Below are 20,054 nucleotides of genomic sequence, written 5' to 3' on the forward strand. Positions count from 1 at the left end.
AGATAATTTTCTTGGGAGTGGAAAAAAGAATACAGAACAAGAGAGGGACAAATGAAATCATTCACTGATTCCATATTTATATATATATAAAAATAATGTACTAGGTGCTAACATTGCATGTATGCAAGGGAGATACAATTAACAAGACACAGTTCTTGCCTTCGTGGTATTTACAATCTAATGAAGAAAAAATACAAATAAATGGGCATTTTTAATGTAATATAAATCTCTGACAGAGATAAGCAGAGGGTACTGCTGTAGGAAGAGGAAAGGAAAAGAATCTGTTTTTAATCTGGTTCACTTATTCGTCTGAAATTTATTGATTTTTTGTACAAGGTGTGAAGAGTACTTTCTCATATGCAGAGAGTCAATTATTTAAAACAAGTAGTTAAATACTCCATTCTTTCCTCCAACTTAATTGAAATTCCCCTTCATCATATTTTAAGATGCTACATACACTTGGGTCTGCTCTTGGGCACTCTATTCTGCTATAGTTGTCTATTTCTGTATCAGTATCATACTGTTCTCATCAACTAATCAGTAACATTTAATATCCAGTAGGACAAGTATCTACTTCTTACAGGCTGACTACCTTTAAAATACTCAATATGGCAACAATGTCTTTAAACAAGTTTAAGAAAATCAGAGACTGAGAGGCAACATTCAGATGGCATGCTGAGGAGATGATAATCCTAACATAGAGAGGTCCTACCAATTGTCAAGAAGAGGGGAAGGAATCCAGCAAAACTAGGCTGAGGCTATTAACAGGTAACTCACTTAAGAGGAAACACAATTAGCCAATTAATACATAATCAAAACCAAAGCAACAATGAGATATCTTTCATCAATGCGACTAGCAAAAAGATCACTGCTGTTTTAGAGAACGTGAGTTAAAAAACACTGATTTTTTGAAAGATGAGTGACTACAACTATTTGGGAAAGTAATTTCACAGTATTTATTGAATTTTAAAAGATGCATACCCCTCGATCTAGCATTTCCACTCTTAGGAATATCAGTTCACTTCAGTCGCTCAGTCGTGTCTGACTCTTTGCGACCCCATGGACTGCAGCACACCAGGCCTTCCTGTCCATCACCAACTCCCAGAGTTTACTCAAATTCATGTCCATTGAGTCAGTGATGCCATCTGACCATCTCATCCTCTGTTGTCCCCTTCTCCTCCCGCCTTCAAATATAGTCAATTAAAATTAAAGCTCCAGTGTGTAAGGCTTATGGGCAAGTATGCTTACTGCACAGCACTGTTGATAACTGGAGCAAATATGAAAATATGAATAGAGATCAACATCAAAACTGGTAATTGGATCCATTGAATATATTAATTCTGTGAAATATTATACTGTTGCCCAAGAGAAAATTAAACATATATGCCCATGAGATATTTTAAGTGACAACAGCAAGCTGCTGTATAATATATACTTTGTAATTCCATTTTTATAAAAAGGAAGAAAATAGCATATACACACAAACATACAATTCTACAAAGCATAAAAAATGAAAGGATACAATAAAGTTAACATCAGTTACCTTAAGAGGGTGAGACTATTAACTTTTTAACGTATAGAGATCACTGTACAGAGATCACTGTATAGAAGGGAAAAAAAATCTAGTCAAACTGAGGTCAACCATTGGAGCCAAGTTCTGCTAAAGGCCAAAGGTGATGGAGTCAAAGGCAAAGGACAATAAGAATAACCCTAAATATAAAGATATACCTCATTCACATTGAGAGAAAAGAAGAGGTCCAAATGTGGATAAATTTCTATACAGGGGAGAGATGAAAGGAAGATGCTGAGGTCAGAGCATAGAAAGTTAAAGTTCATGCTGGAGTAGCCAATGGCTTTCATTTTCCCCAGAAGTAGGAGTTATAGAATGAAAGTACAGTAATCATAATTTATATAATATCCTGTACTGGAGATAGGGATATGACTGTTTATTCCTATTTTATGGCTATGTAATAAAAGAGAATGAAGATAAATTATTTGCCCAAACATACATTCAAGAGTAGGAAAGTCAGAACTCAGGGTTCTTGATCCTCTGATCAATTTCCATCTTACTCAAATTAGAGAGACTCAGCGTTCAGTAAAAAAAGCTGCCAATATCCATGACATAAACAGCAGGTACTAAGCACCAAGATAACAAAAAAAGAAATTAAGGATACAGGCCGAGTCTTCAGAAATCTTGTATCCCTCCAAAATAAACAGGTCTCTAGATGTGAATATACAATCAGAAAATTTCCAATTCTGAATTTCTAAAAAATCCTTAATTAAAAGTTTTGCTTTTTAAGGAACAACATTCCAAGGAAAGAATGCTAAAGTATGTGAAAACATACAATAAAAGAATGCTATGAAGGCATACGATAAGCCATGTGAAAACATACAATAAATAAATAGTACAAAGGAAAAAACATTTCACAGAACAGATACGCTTTAGACGTTGTCTTAGGGAAAACACCAAACTCCTTTAGTTATCTTGTTCTAACATGAAGAGATTAATAGTCAGTCCTTAGAGCCCCACTTTTATTTATCCCTTCTAGCTTTTTGTTTTTTCACTCTTTACAAAAATACCTTTCTAACTATTCCTATCTTCAGTACAAACTGGATTCTTGTAAGAATTTGAAGTTCATATGACTAAATACAATTCAATAAATATCTGTCACCCACTAATCAGTTTACAAATGCTGATTCAAAAAGTAAAACTTTTGCTTTAAATATCTTTTTGTTTTTTCCTCAAACAACAACAAAAATAACTAAATAGGAAAGAGTGGATAAAAAATATGAAGAAGAAAATTTTGTTGATTTGTAATATTCTAAATGATGTCTAAGTGAGTAAGTTTATGTGTCCATATACATGCTACCAAGTAGGCTTGGCTTTAGTGAGTTTTTCTTAAGGGAAAAAATGTTCTAATCACATCTTAATATCATTCATTAAATTATTCAACTTCTTCCTAGTAAATAAAATGCACATATGCTATGATTATTGTTTCATAAACTGACTATAGTGAATCTGAACTTATTACAAATGAAAGTCAAGTTACTGAATATTTATCACAGCTTTCTTGAACTGTATAGCTCTGAAAATTCTATTACTTGTTTGACTGGTTTAGGGCTACTAGGGTTAAAAGTTATTCTGGAAAATAACTATGTATAATAAAATTTCCTTTTGGGTATCTACAGTTAGGCTTGTCAATATTTTTAAATGATTTTATTTTCTTATATTTTATAAATATTCAAAAGAAAATCTTTGATGATAACTAAGATAATTTAGGACTTCTGACTCATACCATGAAGGTTTCTGTAAGGAAAAATTGACACTTTACAGGAGATCTGAGTTCTAGAGCATTTCAGTCCTCCTCAGTTATTGTGAAACTTTAATTCTAATATAATTAATGACTGGCTATACACACAGTTTCTTAAAATGTCTCTGAAAAAGAAGTATTAATCCTGGTGTCAAATACAAAAAGCAAAGACTCATTAACTCAGAGGACAGAGAATCTCTGAGCTATAAATCAGGCTTTTTAAATTAAAAATTAGGTAAAATTTTGCTATATAAAATTTGGTATTTGAACACTTTATTTCCATTCTATATATCTCTATATTTATAGCAAAATATAGATTTTAAGCAAACCATAAATATACAGTGTTATATCTATCCACAGTAGAATACACTGTCGTAGTGGTCTATAGTCCTTATCTTAAAATTTTTGCAAAGCTATGATAAACTGTTACAATTTTGCTAAGCAAATACTTGGCACATGTTTGACTTACTTTTAAATTTGCTTATCTACGCAGATTATATTTGAAATGATACATTCATCCCTAAAATTTCATGTAAGTATGGTAAATTCAAGTCAAATATTCCATTCAATTTAACAACTGAGCAACTAAAATGTGCAAAGCTCTATGTCATGACTTTTAGGCAATAGACTATAAGTCACAATAAAAAATATGGTTTATATGAACATTCAGTAATCATAATAAAAGAAATAAATGTTATGAAATAATATTTATTCCTATTACTCGAACTCTATCATTTTCTATTCTATTTAATTTTTTAAGTGCTGGTTGTAACCTACTAAATTGGTTTTATAACTCACTGCTAAGTCACTTCAGTCGTGTCCGACTCTGTGCAACCCCATAGACAGCAGCTCACCAGGCTCCCCCATCCCTGAGATTCTCCAGGCAAGAACACTGGAGTGGGTTGCCATTTCCTTCTCCAATCATGAAAGTGCAAAGTGAAAGTGAAGTCGCTCAGTCGTGTCCGACTCTTCATGACCCCATGGGCTGCAGCCTACCAGGCTCCTCCATCCATGGGATTTTCCAGGCAAGAGTACTGGAGTGGGGTGCCATGCCTTCTAACTCACTAATGGGTCACAATTTGAAGTTTGAAAAACACTACTATACTCTGGAAGCATGTATGGAGTATAAGGACAAGTAATGACCCTGCTTGAACACCTTGACCTGTCCTGATATCAGATAAACCCCACAACTATTAAGTTTCACTAATCTCTGATTATATTTTAGCTAAAGATAACAGGGTTCATGTCATTTATTCAAAAAAATTTTTAAGTTGTACCAAAAAAATCAAAGATACATACACACACACACACACACACACGTTAATCATATAACAGCAGTACTAAAAATGTAAAGGTAAAATGAAATAGGAAAGATTAATTCAAATTGTGAATTCTGAATTTAAGACACAGAATTTGAGCACAGTTTTAAAGTACTGGCTAGACTTCAACAGGACTAGTGGCAGGAAGAGGAAGAGGAGTGACATAGTATGAAAGGTATTATGGAAAATAAAAATGAAGAAGAGTATAGAAGAGTACAGAGGATGTTCAAGAATGGAGGGTATTCCACTGAGGCTGAAACACAGGATTTGGGTGGGCACAGTATTTCCAGTCATCTCTTTTTTATTTAGCACCTTGGACTACAAGGAGATCAAATCAGTCAATCCTAAAGGAAATCAATCCTGAATATTCATTGGAAGGACTGATGCTGAAGCTGAAGCTCTGATATTTTGGCCACCTGATGCAAAGGGCCAACTCATTAGAAAAGACCCTGATGCTGGGAAAGATTGAAGGAAGGAGTAGAAGGGGACAGCAGAGGATAAGATGGTCAGATGGCATCACCGACTCGATGGATGTGAGCAAGCTCCGGGAGATGGTGAAGGATAGGGAAGCCTGGTGTGCTACAGTCTGCGGTATCGCAAAGAGTTGGACATGAATGAACAATAACAACAAGACTACACTGTTAATGGTTTCCTCTACCAACTCTTCTTGCTTTAGCTTTCATGGTGCAGTGTTATGATTCTCTTTCTTGCTTGGATCATGCCCACAAGTTTTCTACTTCAGGTGTCCTATCTCCATCTTCTCTAGGCACATCTGTTTTCTCTTTTCACAAGCACTATTTATTGATTCTCATTCGCTCCTTGTATTCACTGTTATCTGCAAAAGGTGTTGGCCAAGTTTTCTTGTAAAGGACTACATAGTAAATAGGGTTTAGGCTTGGCAGGCAAGAGGCAAAATCAAAATAACATATAGGTACATATATAATAACAAAAAATTTCCACATATTTCATTAGCAAAATTCAAAATATAATGATAATTAGTACAATTTTGGTAATACAGACTACTAATGAGAAAATGTAATCCTTTTGTAAGCAGAGGAGAATATAAAAGTTTGTTTAACTGGGGCTCAAAGTTAGTGATCCCTATCATCAAAAGAAAGTTGAAGTGAAAGTCTCTGTTGCTGCTGCTGCTAAGTCACCTCAGTCATGTCCGACTCTGTGCGACCCCACAGACGGCAGCCCAACAGGCTCCCCCGTCCCTGGGATTCTCCAGGCAAGAACACTGGAGTGGGTTGCCATTCCTTCTCCAATGCGTGAAAGTGAAAAGTGAAAATGAAGTCGCTCAGTTGTGTCCGACCCTCAGCGACCCCATGGACTGCAGCCTTCCAGGCTCCTCCGTCCATGGGATTTTCCAGGCAAGAGTTCTGGAGTGGGGTGCCAAAAGTCTCTGAGTCAATTTCAACTCTTTGCGACCCCATGGACTATACAGGCCATGGAATTCTCCAGGCCAAAATACAGGAGTGGGTAGCTGTTCCCTTCTCTAGGGGATCTTACCGACCCAGGAATTGTACCGGGGTCTCCTGAATTGCAGGCAGATTCTTCACCAGCTCAACTAATAGGGAAGCCTCAAGCCATCAAAAATCTACTGCAAATGTAAATCTGTAAATGCTGATCTACGATGAGATTCTACACATCCCATCTGTGAAACTATCTATTCACAAGAAAAGGTACTGGTGTCAGTTCATGAGTATATAGTTTTGATTGAGCATATTCCTCAGCTGTAAGGCATTTATAGAACGCGATTGAATTTTTCTCCTGATACTTGGGTTTAAGCATGTCATTACTGCAGATTAACCACTTCTAAGTCAAAGTTAAATGGAAGTTCTTCACTGCCCAGTTAAACGAATTTTGAACTATGAGCATCTCCTTTGCACTCGCATCAAGTGCCAAGAACTGATGTTAGAACTGTAGTTTGACCTCAAAATATCTATCTGCTGCAAATCTATATGGAAATGGAGATCTCTCTCCTTTTCACTTTTGACAATATGGGAAGTAGATACAGCAACTTGACATTTCTTGTAACTCAAACATTAGCTGTCAAAATGACTTCACCACAGCATAGTTTTTCATATAAGTGTTGTTTTGCCTTGTAATCTTATATTAAATTTATTTTGAAAACATATCAAGTCTACAGGAAAAGCTAATTTCCAAGCCTATTCAATACTTTACAATAATGGTTGAAGGGGGGTTTGGGGTTCAGAAATATTTCAGCCAGCCCTTTGTTCAAAATACTGTAATAAAACATTACCATTGCAAAATCAGTGAATGGGTGTATGGCATACCAAGAATGTTTGGCTTTTGATTTGACAAAAAAAAAAAAAAAAACCCCACAGAAATGATAATAGTTGTTTCCAAAAAACTGAATGAAACACAACTTTGATACTACTGGTTCAATACATAATAGATTCAAATACTTGCAGCAAGTTGCCTGCTGATTAACACAAAAATGAACATCCACAGGCTTCAAGTACCTATTATTTTCACATAATTTGTAAATCTGTCCAAATAAGCCTTTTCCTGTTTTACCACACTCCATTGTAACACATTTTAGCAGATTACAATTCAGGTTGTATCAAAACAATATTTTCTCAACTTCTTTGAAAATACTAGGTTGGTGCAAAAGTAACTGCAGTTTGTGCATTGTTGAAATCTGACTTTGATACTGGAATATATTCTTAAATAAATGTGGTTATGTTATGTATCATTTTAATGCACATTTCTCGCTTTATTTTTTTTTTTTGCTACTGACTTATTACTTGCTGTTTACTTTATATTTATTTTAGACTAGGGAAATGATGTTAGACCAAAAAGTAAATTCAAGCAATTTTCTTCAGTTCAAAATGGCTCATAAAGCAGCAGAGACAACTCACAACATCAACAATGCATTTGGTCCAGGAACTGCTAAAGAATGTACAGTGGTGGTTCAAGAAATTTTGCAAAGGAGACAAGAGCCTTGAAGATGAGGAGCACAGTGGCCATACATTGAAAGTTTACAACGTCCATTACAAAAGCCATTACAGAAGCTGATCCTCTTACAACTACACGAGAAGTTGTCCAAGAATTCAATACTGGCATTCAGTGTTCAATGCCATTCTACAGTCATTTGGCATTTGAAGCAAATTGGAAAGTTGAAAAGGCTCAATAAGTGGGTGCCTTATGAGCTGACTGAAAAATCAAAAAAATCATCGCTTTGAAGTGTCATCATCTTTTGTTTTACTCAACAGTGAACTATTTCTTGATCGAATTGTGATGTGTGACAAAAAGTGGATTTTATACGACAATTGGTGACGACCAGCTCAATGGCTGGACCGAGAAGTTCCTCCAAAGCACTTCCCAAAGCCAAATTTGCACCAAATAAAAGGACATGGTGACTGTTTGGTGGTCTGTTCCAAGTCTGATCTACTACACCTTTCCGAATCCCAGCAAAATCATTACATCTGAGAAGCAGGCTCAGCAAATCGATGAGATGCATCGAAAACTGCAATGCCGGCAGCTAGCACTGGTCAACAGAAAGGGCCCAGTTCTCCATGCTAATGCCCGATTGCACAATCAATGCTTCCCAAGTTGAAGGAATTAGGCTACGAAGTTTTGCCTCATATGCCATATTCACCTGCCCTCTTGCCAACCGACTACCACTTCTTCAAGTATCTAGACAACTCACTGCAGGGAAAATGCTTCCACAACCAGCAGAATGTGGAAAATACTTTCCAAGAGTTCATTAAATCCCAAAGCATGGATTTTTACACTACAGGAATAAACTTATTTCTTGTTGGCAAAAATGTGTTGATTGTAATGGTTCCTATTTTGATTAATGAAGATATATTTGAGCCTAGTTATAATGATTTAAAATTCATGGTCCAAAACTGCAATTACGTTTGTGCCAACCTAATAATATGACAATAATGATTCCACAAAAACTGTTCAGAGAGGCTAATTCCTCAGATATTTCAAACTCAAACACTGATTCCTCAAATAACAAGGATTGAGCAGAATCAGCAACATCTTTCCACTCAAGAGTCAAAGAAAACCTCTCAATGTGATAAGAAATGATTATATCTCTCTGCTTTTATAATCCACCATTGATGCTCCTTCCAATGTCCTCAATTCTTTGAGTAACTGTTCTCCTTAAGTCTTAGACAAGTTTATTTTCCATGGACACATTTCTTTGGCTGCTGCAATCATATATGATTTCATTAACTCAATATTGGTCAATGGCTTTCCTTGCTTGGTTAATAAATGAGACACTCAGGTACTATAGTTGCAGCCTCACTTTCATTTTTTATTTTGTGAAGAGATTTTGCTATGGTAAGATATTAGGTTACATTTTCTAGCTTTTCTGACTGCTGCTTTCCTGTGAGTTATGAATGTTGTGATGAGTGCTCAGTTTAGCAGTGTAGACATTTACTGTATTCTATTAGTACAAGTGAAGCACAGTGGTGTAATAAACACCATGCTGTAATTTATTAATAAAATAATCCACAATCTACTGTGCCTTAAGAGCATGATATTTGAAAAATCTACCTTATTTTGACATGAGGCATATGTGCTATTAATTTAAATAAAAAATGCCATGGTATAGCGAGATATATAATACATACATATATATATACACACACACATATATACAGCACTTGAAATGTCACTGCAATTTATAGTCTGCTGAGCACAGCAGTGCAAAGCACTGAGTAACACATACAGTGCCAGTCTCCATCACAACTAGTCAACTTTGCCACTGAGGCACAAAAGCAGCCATAGGTAGTGTGCAAATCAACAGTATGGCTATGTCAATAAAACTACAGACAGTGAAATGCGAACTTTAAAAGACTCACAAGTCGCAAAACTCTTCTTTTGATTTCCTTTCAACTATTTTAAAATATAAAAATAATTCTCAGCTTGCAGGCTGTGTGAAAATAGGTGGTGGTCCAGATTTAAACCACAAGTCAGAGCTTACCAAAATCTATAAGATAATAACTCCAAAATAAATGGTGCTATTCACCCTTAGAAACACCAGACTAATATCTATAACCCATTAAGTAGATCACACTATAATTCAAACCCAACATATACCAAATTAAACTAACCATTTTCCCATCTACTCTAAATTTTATCTTCCTTCCTATATGCCCCAACTCCGGAATCAACCACCAAGTACTGAACCCCTAAGTCAGACACCAGAAAACGGAATCATTTTGATTCCTCTCTCTGCCACTGACATTCACTCTAACACAAGTTCTAATTATTTTACTTCCTAAATAGTACCTGAATCCATCCCCTCCATCACCTTTATTCAAATCCTCATTACCTGTTACCTGAATATTGTCTCCTAACTAGTCTCTCTAGTCTGCTGCTGTTGCTGCTAAGTCGCTTCAGTCGTGTCCAACTCTGTGCGACCCCATAGACGGCAGCCCGCCAGGCTCCCCTGTCCCTGGGATTCTCCAGGCAAGAATACTGGAGTGGGTTGCCATTTCCTTCTCCAATGCATGAAAGTGAAAAGTGAAAGGGAAGTCGCTCAGTCGTGCCCGACTCTTAGCGACCCCATGGACTGAAGCCTACCAGGCTCCTCAGTCCATGGGATTTTCCAGGCAAGAGTACTGGAGTGGGGTGCCACTGCCTTCTCCGAGTCTCTCTAGTCTAGCCCTCTGAAATCCATCCTTCACACTGCTGCTAAGATGTTCTATATAAAATACAAAACTGATTATCACACTGTCCTTAAAATCCTCCTTGAAATTAGAATAAAATTTGAACTCTTCTGCATGGCCTACACCCAGGAAGCCTCATTTTACATATCTCTCCCCTCCTTATCATAACCCTATTAAGCCTTCCTCTCATTCCTCTGACAACCCCATCCTTTCCTGCCACAAACCCTTCTACAGTCCTAAAACAGCAGTTTTGCTCCAAGAAAGAACCCTGAAAAAGCATGACAGAAAGTAGAAGGAGGAAAGCTAAGATATCAATCAGGGCAGCTGCATTTCTATATGCTTCACTGTCTAGGCTTTCAGATATGAAAGTGAAAGTCAAAGCCACTTTGTAATGTTCGACTCTTTGTGATCCCATGGACTATACAGTCCATGGAATTTTCCAAGCCAAAATACAGGAATGGGTACCTGTTCCCTTCTCCAGGGGATCTTCCCAACCCAGGGATCGAAACCAGGTCTCCTGCATTGCAGGCAGATTCTTTACCAACTAAGCTGGCTTTCAGATATAATGTCATTTTAAAAATCACACACACGAGTTCTATGATTTAAAAAAAGTTTGCTTTTGAAACTCATGGCTGTTACAGTCTAATTTACATACCATAATGTATAAAGTGCTAAACAGTATGACTTATGTATCTCTCCTCTTTCATCGCCAAAGCCTCTTTCTCTATCCTCCATCAATAGGAACATAACAGGTGGCTTCAGATCCCCATGTTCACCAACCCTTCTCTGCCTCTTCTCCATTCTTGGTTTAGCCAACTTACACTTGTCTTGGAAGAGCCCTTCTTGACTTTATATCTTTGAATAAATGTTATATTTTTCTTTATAAGAAACAATGTGAAAATATTATTTAATTGACTGTGAATTTCTTATCTGGCTTCCCTCACAAGAATGTAAGAATAAGATCTTTGTCTGTCTTATTTACTACCAAATTGCTAGAATCTAAAGAACAGTGCCAAGCACACAGGACATGTCCAATAAATGTTTATCAAATGAAAAATGTCTTAGTAATTTTATATCCCAGTACATAGTGTAGTGGCTGGCACAAAGCAGTCACTAAGCATATGCATGCCAAAAAATAAATCTTAAAATAAAAATTGGGGTCAGAAAATGAAGACCCCTGAGTAATAGCCCAGGAATCTTATGTTCAACTGTGATAGATTCTGTCTTATTTCCCTATTCACTTGTTCATCTCTTCAATCTTCATTTGGCAGTGTTTCTAATAGTTTGATTTTCCTCCAAGCTCTCCCCTAACTTCTTTTGTCTAGTGGTCCATGACGTTAATATAAAATTAAACAAAGCCTACATTTTAAATATGGCTCTACTTAAAGAAGCACATGACAACTCTGAAAAATATGTAAAATTCTAAATAGTAATAGAATACTATTACATTTACAATACAAATAAAATACATTGACAGAATCATGGGGAAAAAATCCTGACCACCTTTTACAGAATTTAAATGTTTGGATTTGACTTACTTACTAAAAAACATTAAAAATTCCAATTGAAAGGTATGAAATTACCCAGGGAAACAATCATATATCAAACTTATACTCTGTGAAATAGAGTGGTTTTCTAAATAACATTTACATTTAAACAATGCTTCACAGAAAATAATGCTAAATTTTGCCAATAAAAAGATAATAAATATATAGAAACATAGAACAATGATTCTTACTAAGTTATTGTCATCCTGGAAAGCATAATGCAAAGTTGTAATCCATTTATTGTCTCCATTCACTAACACATCCCTTTCTTCACGAAAACATGCTGTCTGAAAAGGAAAAAAATAAATTTTTAGATAAAGAATACTTTATGTAAAACTAGGAATATATTATGCAAACAATTACTCAAATATTATACTTTCTGTTCTGAAAAAGGAATACATTATATGTATTATATATTATATGACTTTCCAACATTATTATACGATATAATAATAATAAAGTCAAATAATAAAGTCATATAATGCTGTTATTTCCAACAACATTATATGACTTCCCAATAAATCAAGTTTCAAAGAACCCTCAAAAACTGAACAACTGAATAGTAAACTTAAAAGTATTTTATATTTGAAATTACTGTTATAGTTCAAAAAATCAGAAAAGTATGCAGAATTATTTAACAACCATGGTTCACTCTACCATTTTTTTTTTCTCTAATTTTATTTTATTTTTAAACTTTACATAATTGTATTAGTTTTGCCAAATATCAAAATGACATAAATGTCAACAATGTCACATTTACTCCTAACCTATTTGCTTTTAAGAAAATAGAAGTTGCAGCCTTCCTATTTCTAGAAAAGTATCAGTTCTTCCTCTAAGAAAAATGAAGAATCTGAAGTTAGTATATATTCCTCCCACCACATGCTCTATTACACATGTGTCCAAAAACAATAGAAATGCTCTGTGTTTTGAAAATTTCTGTGAATAGTGTCACTGTATCTATTCCCTTTGCAACATGATCACTTTTTAATCAATAATGGCTGTTTAATTTTTAATTGCTACAGTATTCCATTCTATGATCATAGCAGAATTGCCTCATGTAACCCGTCCCAATCATGAAAACATAGGTTATTCCCATTTTTGCATCATTTCAATATTGCAATAAATATATTTGTACAAATGTACAAGAGTTTCTCTAGGGTATACACTTGGAAGCAGAAATACTAGACTTAAGCGTTTTCAACTTTATCAGACACAACCTAGTTTCTTTCCTAAGTGCTATACCAATTTCTACCTTCACCCCAGTGTATGAAATTACCCATTTTCCACAACATCCTGAACTCCATTTGGCACTGCTAGACTTTTAAGCATGTTTCAATAAGATGGGTATGAAATAATATTTCATCATTCTTTAATTAGCATTTTCTTAATTACAGGTGCAAATAAATAACTTACATATGCTAATTGGATATCTGAGTTTTCTCTTTGAAAAACTCCTTTTGCCCATTTTTTCTAAAGGATTATCTTTTTCTGATTTATAAAAGTTTTAATTTATTCTCAGGATATACTTCCATCATTACAAAGATACAGCCTGGAGAATCTTAGAAATATGTTACTAAAAATAAAAAATAACTGTGTATGATACAATTCTACAATATATATATATTTTTTTTTAGAAGTAATATAAGTTTATTTAATTAGTGAATCTATTTAAGATTAGGTAGTACATATTCAAGTAAAGTAAACATTTATACTTATGTATTTTACTTAATAATGACAAATCATAGATGACATAACTTGCAAAAAATAAAACCAGTAATATTAAACTTGTCTCATTAACTAAATTATTTGAAAGTGAACTCTTAAAACATTTCTGAGCTGAATATTTTTTATTTTATTTTATTTTTTTTTCCTGTAGAACTTTTTTTTTTTTAATTTAATTTTTTTTTCTAATTTTATTTTATTTTTAAACTTTACATAATTGTATTAGTTTTGCCAAATACAATATATTTTTTAATTTTTAATTTAAATAACCACTATGCCAGCAAGTTTCAAAACAAACTGAAAGGTAAAGTAGAAACTGAAACGCTCCCTCCTAGATTCATTGTCCCCTTGTTACATCCAATGATTAACACCAGTAACTCAGTTGAATTTCTTCTCAGAAAATGTCTTTGTACATACACAAACAGAGACACATGCACAAAGACACACACACCCTATATTCATATGGTATCCCATCTGTCGTAACTTTTCTTTCTTTACACAAACGAGATCACAGTGCTCTATAAATCATTTTTTCAAGTAACAACATATCTGAACAGCCTTCCATACCTGTACATAGAAAGCTACCTAATTTTTCTCAATGGCTATACCATATTTCATACACATTTAAAAATCATCATGCAGTATCCTACACATAGTAGGTACCTAGTAATTTATTTCCCACAAGATAAATTCACTAGTCATGATATACAAAACTACTCACATTATCTAAGTGCCCTAATTTTTTTCATGTATTTCCATAAATTTTATTTGATGCAATAGAATTTCTTTTTAAAATTAATTTATTTATTTTAATTGGAGGCTAATTACTTTACAATATTGTGGTGGTTTTTGCCATACAGCAACATGAATCAGCCACGGGTGCACATGTTGTCCCCCCAGCCTGAACCCCCCTTCCACCGCTCTCCACACCCCATCCCTCTGGGGTCTCCCAGAGCACCGGATTTGAGGGCCCTGCTTCATGCATCGAACTTGCACTGGTCATCTATTTTACATATGGTAATGTACATGTTTCAAGCTAGTCTCTCAAATCATTCCACCCTCGCCTTCTCCCAGAGTCCAAAAATCTGTTCTTTACATCTGTATCTCTTTTGCTGTCTGATGCAACAGAATTTCTAAAGCCACTCATTAAACAGCATCACCAAGGAAAATCTTAAAAACAAATAAAACTTAAACCAAATGAATGGGCAATTTACTCATAAATTCAATTATTAAAATCTACCATAATTATGCTTCTGTTCACTTTAGGGGGAAAATAGTATCATTTGACATCAGATCAGATCAGTCGCTCAGTCGTGTCCGACTCTTTGTGACCCCATGAATCGCAGCACGCCAGGCCTCCCTGTCCATCACCAACTCCCAGAGTTCACTCAAACTCACGTCCATCAAGTCAGTGATGCCATCCAGCCATCTCATCCTCCGTCGTCCCCTTCTCCTGACCCCAATCCCTCCCAGCATCAGAGTCTTTTCCAATGAGTCAACTCTTCGCATGACGTGGCCAAAGTACTGGAGTTTCAGCTTTAGCATCATTCCTTCCAAAGAAATCCCAGGGCTGATCTCCTTCAGAATGCACTGATTTGATCTCCTTGCAGTCCAAGGGACTCTCAGGAGTCTTCTCCAACACCACAGTTCAAAAGCATCAATTCTTCAGCGCTCAGCTTTCTTCACAGTCCAACTCTCACATCCATACATGACGACAGGAAAAACATAGCCTTGACTAGACGGACCTTTGTTGGCAAAGTAACGTCTCTGCTTTTCAATATGCTATCTAGGTTGGTCATAACTTTCCTTCCAAGGAGTAAGCGTCTTTTAATTTCATGGCTGCAGTCACCATCTGCAGTGATTTTGGAGCCCCAAAAAATAAAGTCTGACACTGTGTCCACTGTTTCCCCATCTATTTCCCATGAAGTGATGGGATCGGATGCCATGATCTTCGTTTTCTGAATGTTGAGCTTTAAGCCAACTTTTTCACTCTCCACTTTCACTTTCATCAAGAGGCTTTTTAGTCCCTCTTCACTTTCTGCCATAAGGGTGGTGTCATCTGCATATCTGAGGTTATTGATATTTCTCCCGGTAATCTTGATTCCAGCTTGTGCTTCTTCCAGTCCAGCGTTTCTCATGATGTACTCTGCATATAAGTTAAATAAGCAGGGTGACAATATACAGCCTTGACGAACTCCTTTTCCTATTTGGAACCAGTCTGTTGTTCCCATGTCCAGTTCTAACTGTTGCTTCCTGATCTGCATACAAATTTCTCAAGAGGCAGGTCAGGTGGTCTGGTATTCCATCTCTTTCAGAATTTCCCACAGTTTATTGTGAGCCACATAGTCAAAGGCTTTGGCATAGTCAATAAAGCAGAAATAGATGTTTTTCTGGAACTCTCTTGCTTTTCCCATGATCCAGCGGATGTTGGCAATTTGATCTCTGGTTCCTCTGCCTTTTCTAAAACCAGCTTGAACATCAGGAAGTTCACGGTTCACATATTGCTGAAGCCTGGCTTGGAGAATTTTGAGCATTACTTTACTAACATGTGAGATGAGTGCAATTGTGTGGTAGTTGGAGCATTCTTTGGCATTGCCTTTCTTTGGGATTGGAATGAAAACTGACCTTTTCCAGTCCTGTGGCCATTGCTGAGTTTTCCAAATGTGCTGGCATATTGAGTGCAGCACTTTCACAGCATCATCTTTCAGGATTTGAAATAGCTCAACTGGAATTCTATCACCTCCACTAGCTTTGTTCTTAGTGATGCTAGTTTCTAAGGCCCACTTGACTTCACATTCCAGGATGTCTGGCTCTAGGTCAGTGATCACACCATTGTGATTATCTGGGTCTTGAAGATCTTTTTGTACAGTTCTTCTGTGTATTCTTGCCATCTCTTCTTAATATCTTCTGCTTCTGTTAGGTCCATACCATTTTGTCCTTTATCGAGCCCATCTTTGCATGAAATGTTCCCTTGGTATCTCTAATTTTCTTGAAGAGATCTCTAGTCTTTCCCATTCTGTTGTTTTCCTCTATTTCTTTGCATTGATTGCTGAGGAAGGCTTTCTTATCTCTTCTTGCTATTCTTTGGAACTCTGCATTCAGATGCCTAAATCTTTCCTTTTCTCCTTTGCTTTTCGCTTCTCTTCTTTTCACAGCTATTTGTAAGGCCTCCCCAGACAGCCATTTTGCTTTTTTGCATTTCTTTTCCATGGGGATGGTCTCGATCCCTGTCTTCTGTACAATGTCACGAACCTCATTCCATAGTTCATCAGGCACTCTATCTATCAGATCTAGGCCCTTAAATCTATTTCTCACTTCCACTGTATAATCATAAGGGATTTGAAGTGAAATTAGTTAAGAAGAAATAAAAGGTATATAAAGATTACTAAGGAGAGCGAAGCTGAAACTCCAATACTTTGGCCACCTGATGCAAAGAGCTGACTCATTTGAAAAGACCCTGATGCTGGGAAAGATTGAGGGCAGGAGGAGAAGGGGACGACAGAGGATGAGATAGTTGGATGGCATCAGTGACTCAATGGACACTAGTTTGGGTAAACTCTGGGAGTTGGTGATGGACAGGCCTGGCGTGCTGCAGTTCATGGGGTCGCAAAGAGTCAGACACGCAAAGAGCAGACAAAGTGGATGCATAACAAGATATCACATTCAGGATGGGGAACACATGTACACCCATAGCAGATTCATGTCAATGTATGGCAAAACCAATACAATATTGTAATTAGCCTCCAATTAAAATAATTTAAAAAAAAGAAATCACAAAAGAAAACATAAATTAACAGAATTTAAATGTCAACGTACATAAATTATATTCCTATATAATTGCAACAATTAGAAAATATATTTTTAAATAATACCATTTTTAAAACATATATATATATAAATAAATAATACCATTTCCAAAAGCAAATTAAAAACACCAACCATCTCAGAGTAAACAGTAAAAGATATTCAAGGCCTCTACAGAGAAAACTCGACAATAATAGTGAGATTAAGTAACTAAATAAATGAGAGATGGAGGGGTGCAGTGTTTAAGGACTGAAAAATTCAATTAAAATCATAAGCCAACAGTTAGAAATAATTTTCGACATTTCATGATAGCAATCAATGTGAATAATAGTCCCAAACAGAAAAAGAATAAAATAGCGGAAACGGAGACAGGCAAGAAGGATGTATACACATATATATATATATTTCAAATATATATTTTAGAGAAAAAAAAACATTGCAACCATGAAACAAGATATACAAAAAGGGAACATACTGCAGCTTACCAGAGCAGAGATGCCAGAGCAGAAAGAGGCGCAGAAACCAGAACTGATGCTGCTGGGAGTAAGACAAACTCAACTGGGAATAATTTCTAGAGTCTGGACAACTCTGAGAGTTCAAAACTGCAGGGGACCCAGTTAGGGAGAATTACACAATTTTTTAGTCTCACCTCCAGGAGCTTAATCACACGGTAACAGTAAGTAAAGGAGAAAAATCTCCTAGATCTTCCAGTAGGAAAAGAGGCAAGGAACCCATTTTGAAATTTGCTGCGGCACTCAGTTCTTAACAAGGCCTGCCCTTAGGAGGAACTAATAAACCAGATCCAAATCTGCTGGGTACGATCAGAGCCTAATTGACCTTTCGACTGGTAGAAAGGAGAACACCTAACACCAGTCAGCGGGAGCATCCTGTCTTACCCAACTGAGAAACTCCTTAAGTTTACAGTCCAGAGGCACAGGTTCACTAAAAACGAACATAAAAAAAAAGATCAAAGGGAGGTGCTACTGAATACTAAAAGGGTGGTTGAAGAAATAAAACACTCAATTGAAGTATTACAGCAAAAGCCAACACAACCTCACTAGAAAAGAAATAATGAGAAATTAGCTAACTGGTCCATTAAGGGTATATCCAAATAAAAGTTTCAGAAAGAGAGAGCAAAAGAAACAGAAGAAAGGAAATTACCAAAGAAGTAATACGAGAAAATTTCCTAGAACTGAAAAGCATGTATTTCAAAACTGAAAGGGCCTACGGAGGGCCCAGCACTAACAAACCACAAAAACCCCATGATAAATATTCATATCCCAGGTGTTTATATTTTCAATTCAGTAAACCCTCATAAATTCACCATCTATTTTACTCAAAAATATCAACAAGGACTGTAGCCTACCAGGCTCCTCTGTCCATGGAACTTTCCAGGCAAGAGTACTGGAGTGGGTTGCCATTTCCTTCTCCAGGGGAATCTTCCCAACACAGGGATTGAACCCAGGTCTCCTGCATTGTAAGCAGACGCTTTTACCGTCTGAGCCACCGTCTAAGCCACCAGGGAAGTCCTTTCAACAAGGACAATTCTACAAATATGTTCAGAATTTTTGTCCACTGCCAGGAAAAAAAAAAAAAAGTGTGCTTCTGTGTGGAAGTTTAGCCCTGTTTGGAACTAGCTCTAAATCACCTGAATGTTCACTGAGAATGGTCTTTGTCAAGGTAACTCTCAACAGAAAGAACATTATACAACATGAACAGTATACAAATAAATATATATTTAAACAAATATATATTTATCTAAGAGAAAAAAGGGATAAATAAGAAACTAACCTCTTAGTAAAGACTTACTTTGAACAGAAAGACTGGTTATCTGAGGGAGAAAAAGTAAGCTTTTATCTTTTTACTTATTTTCTACAGTGCTTGCATTTTCTTTTTTTATTACAGGTAACAGGTCAGGAAGGAGAGGCAATCCCAATCTAACGAACTGAATTCATTACTACTATTACTACTGCTGCTACTGTTAACTACTACCATTGGCATGTCAATTATAAAAATAATAAAATAGGGCTAACAACAATAACAAAAATAGTAAGACACGAGGCATAAACCAGTACTATCCTGGTTAAACTAAGATATATTATTCCTCTACTAAATGGTACAGAGACAACTGAGCCTCAGAAAGGTTTGACTCTTGAGATGGAGAACACTTCTGTAATCGATTCTGCATCTTCCAATGAAATAAGTAACACATCTTCCATGTAAGTGAAATCCTTAAGAGTTGAATAAATTTGAAGAGAAAGTAAAATTTACAGAATTGATTTGGAGAAGTTAACTTAAGACACTGTTGACATACTAACAAAGTTTGTAAATGATGAATCTATAGATATATTAATCTTTGTAACTATAAGTGAAAGTCGCTCAGTCATGTCCAACTCTTTGTGACCCCATGGATTTCTCCAGGCCAGAATACTGGAGGGAGTAGCCTTTCCCTTCTCCAGGGGATCTTCCCAACCCAGGGATCGAACCCAGGTCTCCTGCATTGCAGGCAGATTCTTTACCAACTGAGCCACAAGGGAAGCTCTTGTAACTACAAGATTATTTACTAATTATTTATCTGCCAGGTATGAGAGACAAGTTTCCTAGTACCTTCAAATAATCTGTGTTGCACTAATTATATTTGTTACACAATGAAAATAGAAATAAATATGACAAACAGATTGGAGGTAAATCACT

At 36.0% G+C, this 20,054-nt stretch overlaps 1 protein-coding gene across 19 annotated transcripts in view; it reads right to left on the reverse strand.

Moving 5' to 3' along the window:
• Positions 1-20,054, reverse strand: part of CDC42BPA (CDC42 binding protein kinase alpha) — a 299,393-nt gene that overhangs the window by 175,745 nt on the left and 103,594 nt on the right. For all 19 annotated transcript variants that reach the window (XM_070768074.1, XM_070768072.1, XM_070768070.1 and 16 more), the window contains exon 4: positions 12,026-12,121. In XM_070768074.1, the coding sequence (XP_070624175.1) occupies positions 12,026-12,121 (96 nt within the window). The remainder of the gene's footprint in view (positions 1-12,025; positions 12,122-20,054) is intronic.

The sequence above is a fragment of the Bos indicus genome, chromosome 16 (assembly GCF_029378745.1).
Source record: "Bos indicus isolate NIAB-ARS_2022 breed Sahiwal x Tharparkar chromosome 16, NIAB-ARS_B.indTharparkar_mat_pri_1.0, whole genome shotgun sequence".
In the NCBI taxonomy this organism is placed as follows: domain Eukaryota; kingdom Metazoa; phylum Chordata; class Mammalia; order Artiodactyla; family Bovidae; genus Bos; species Bos indicus.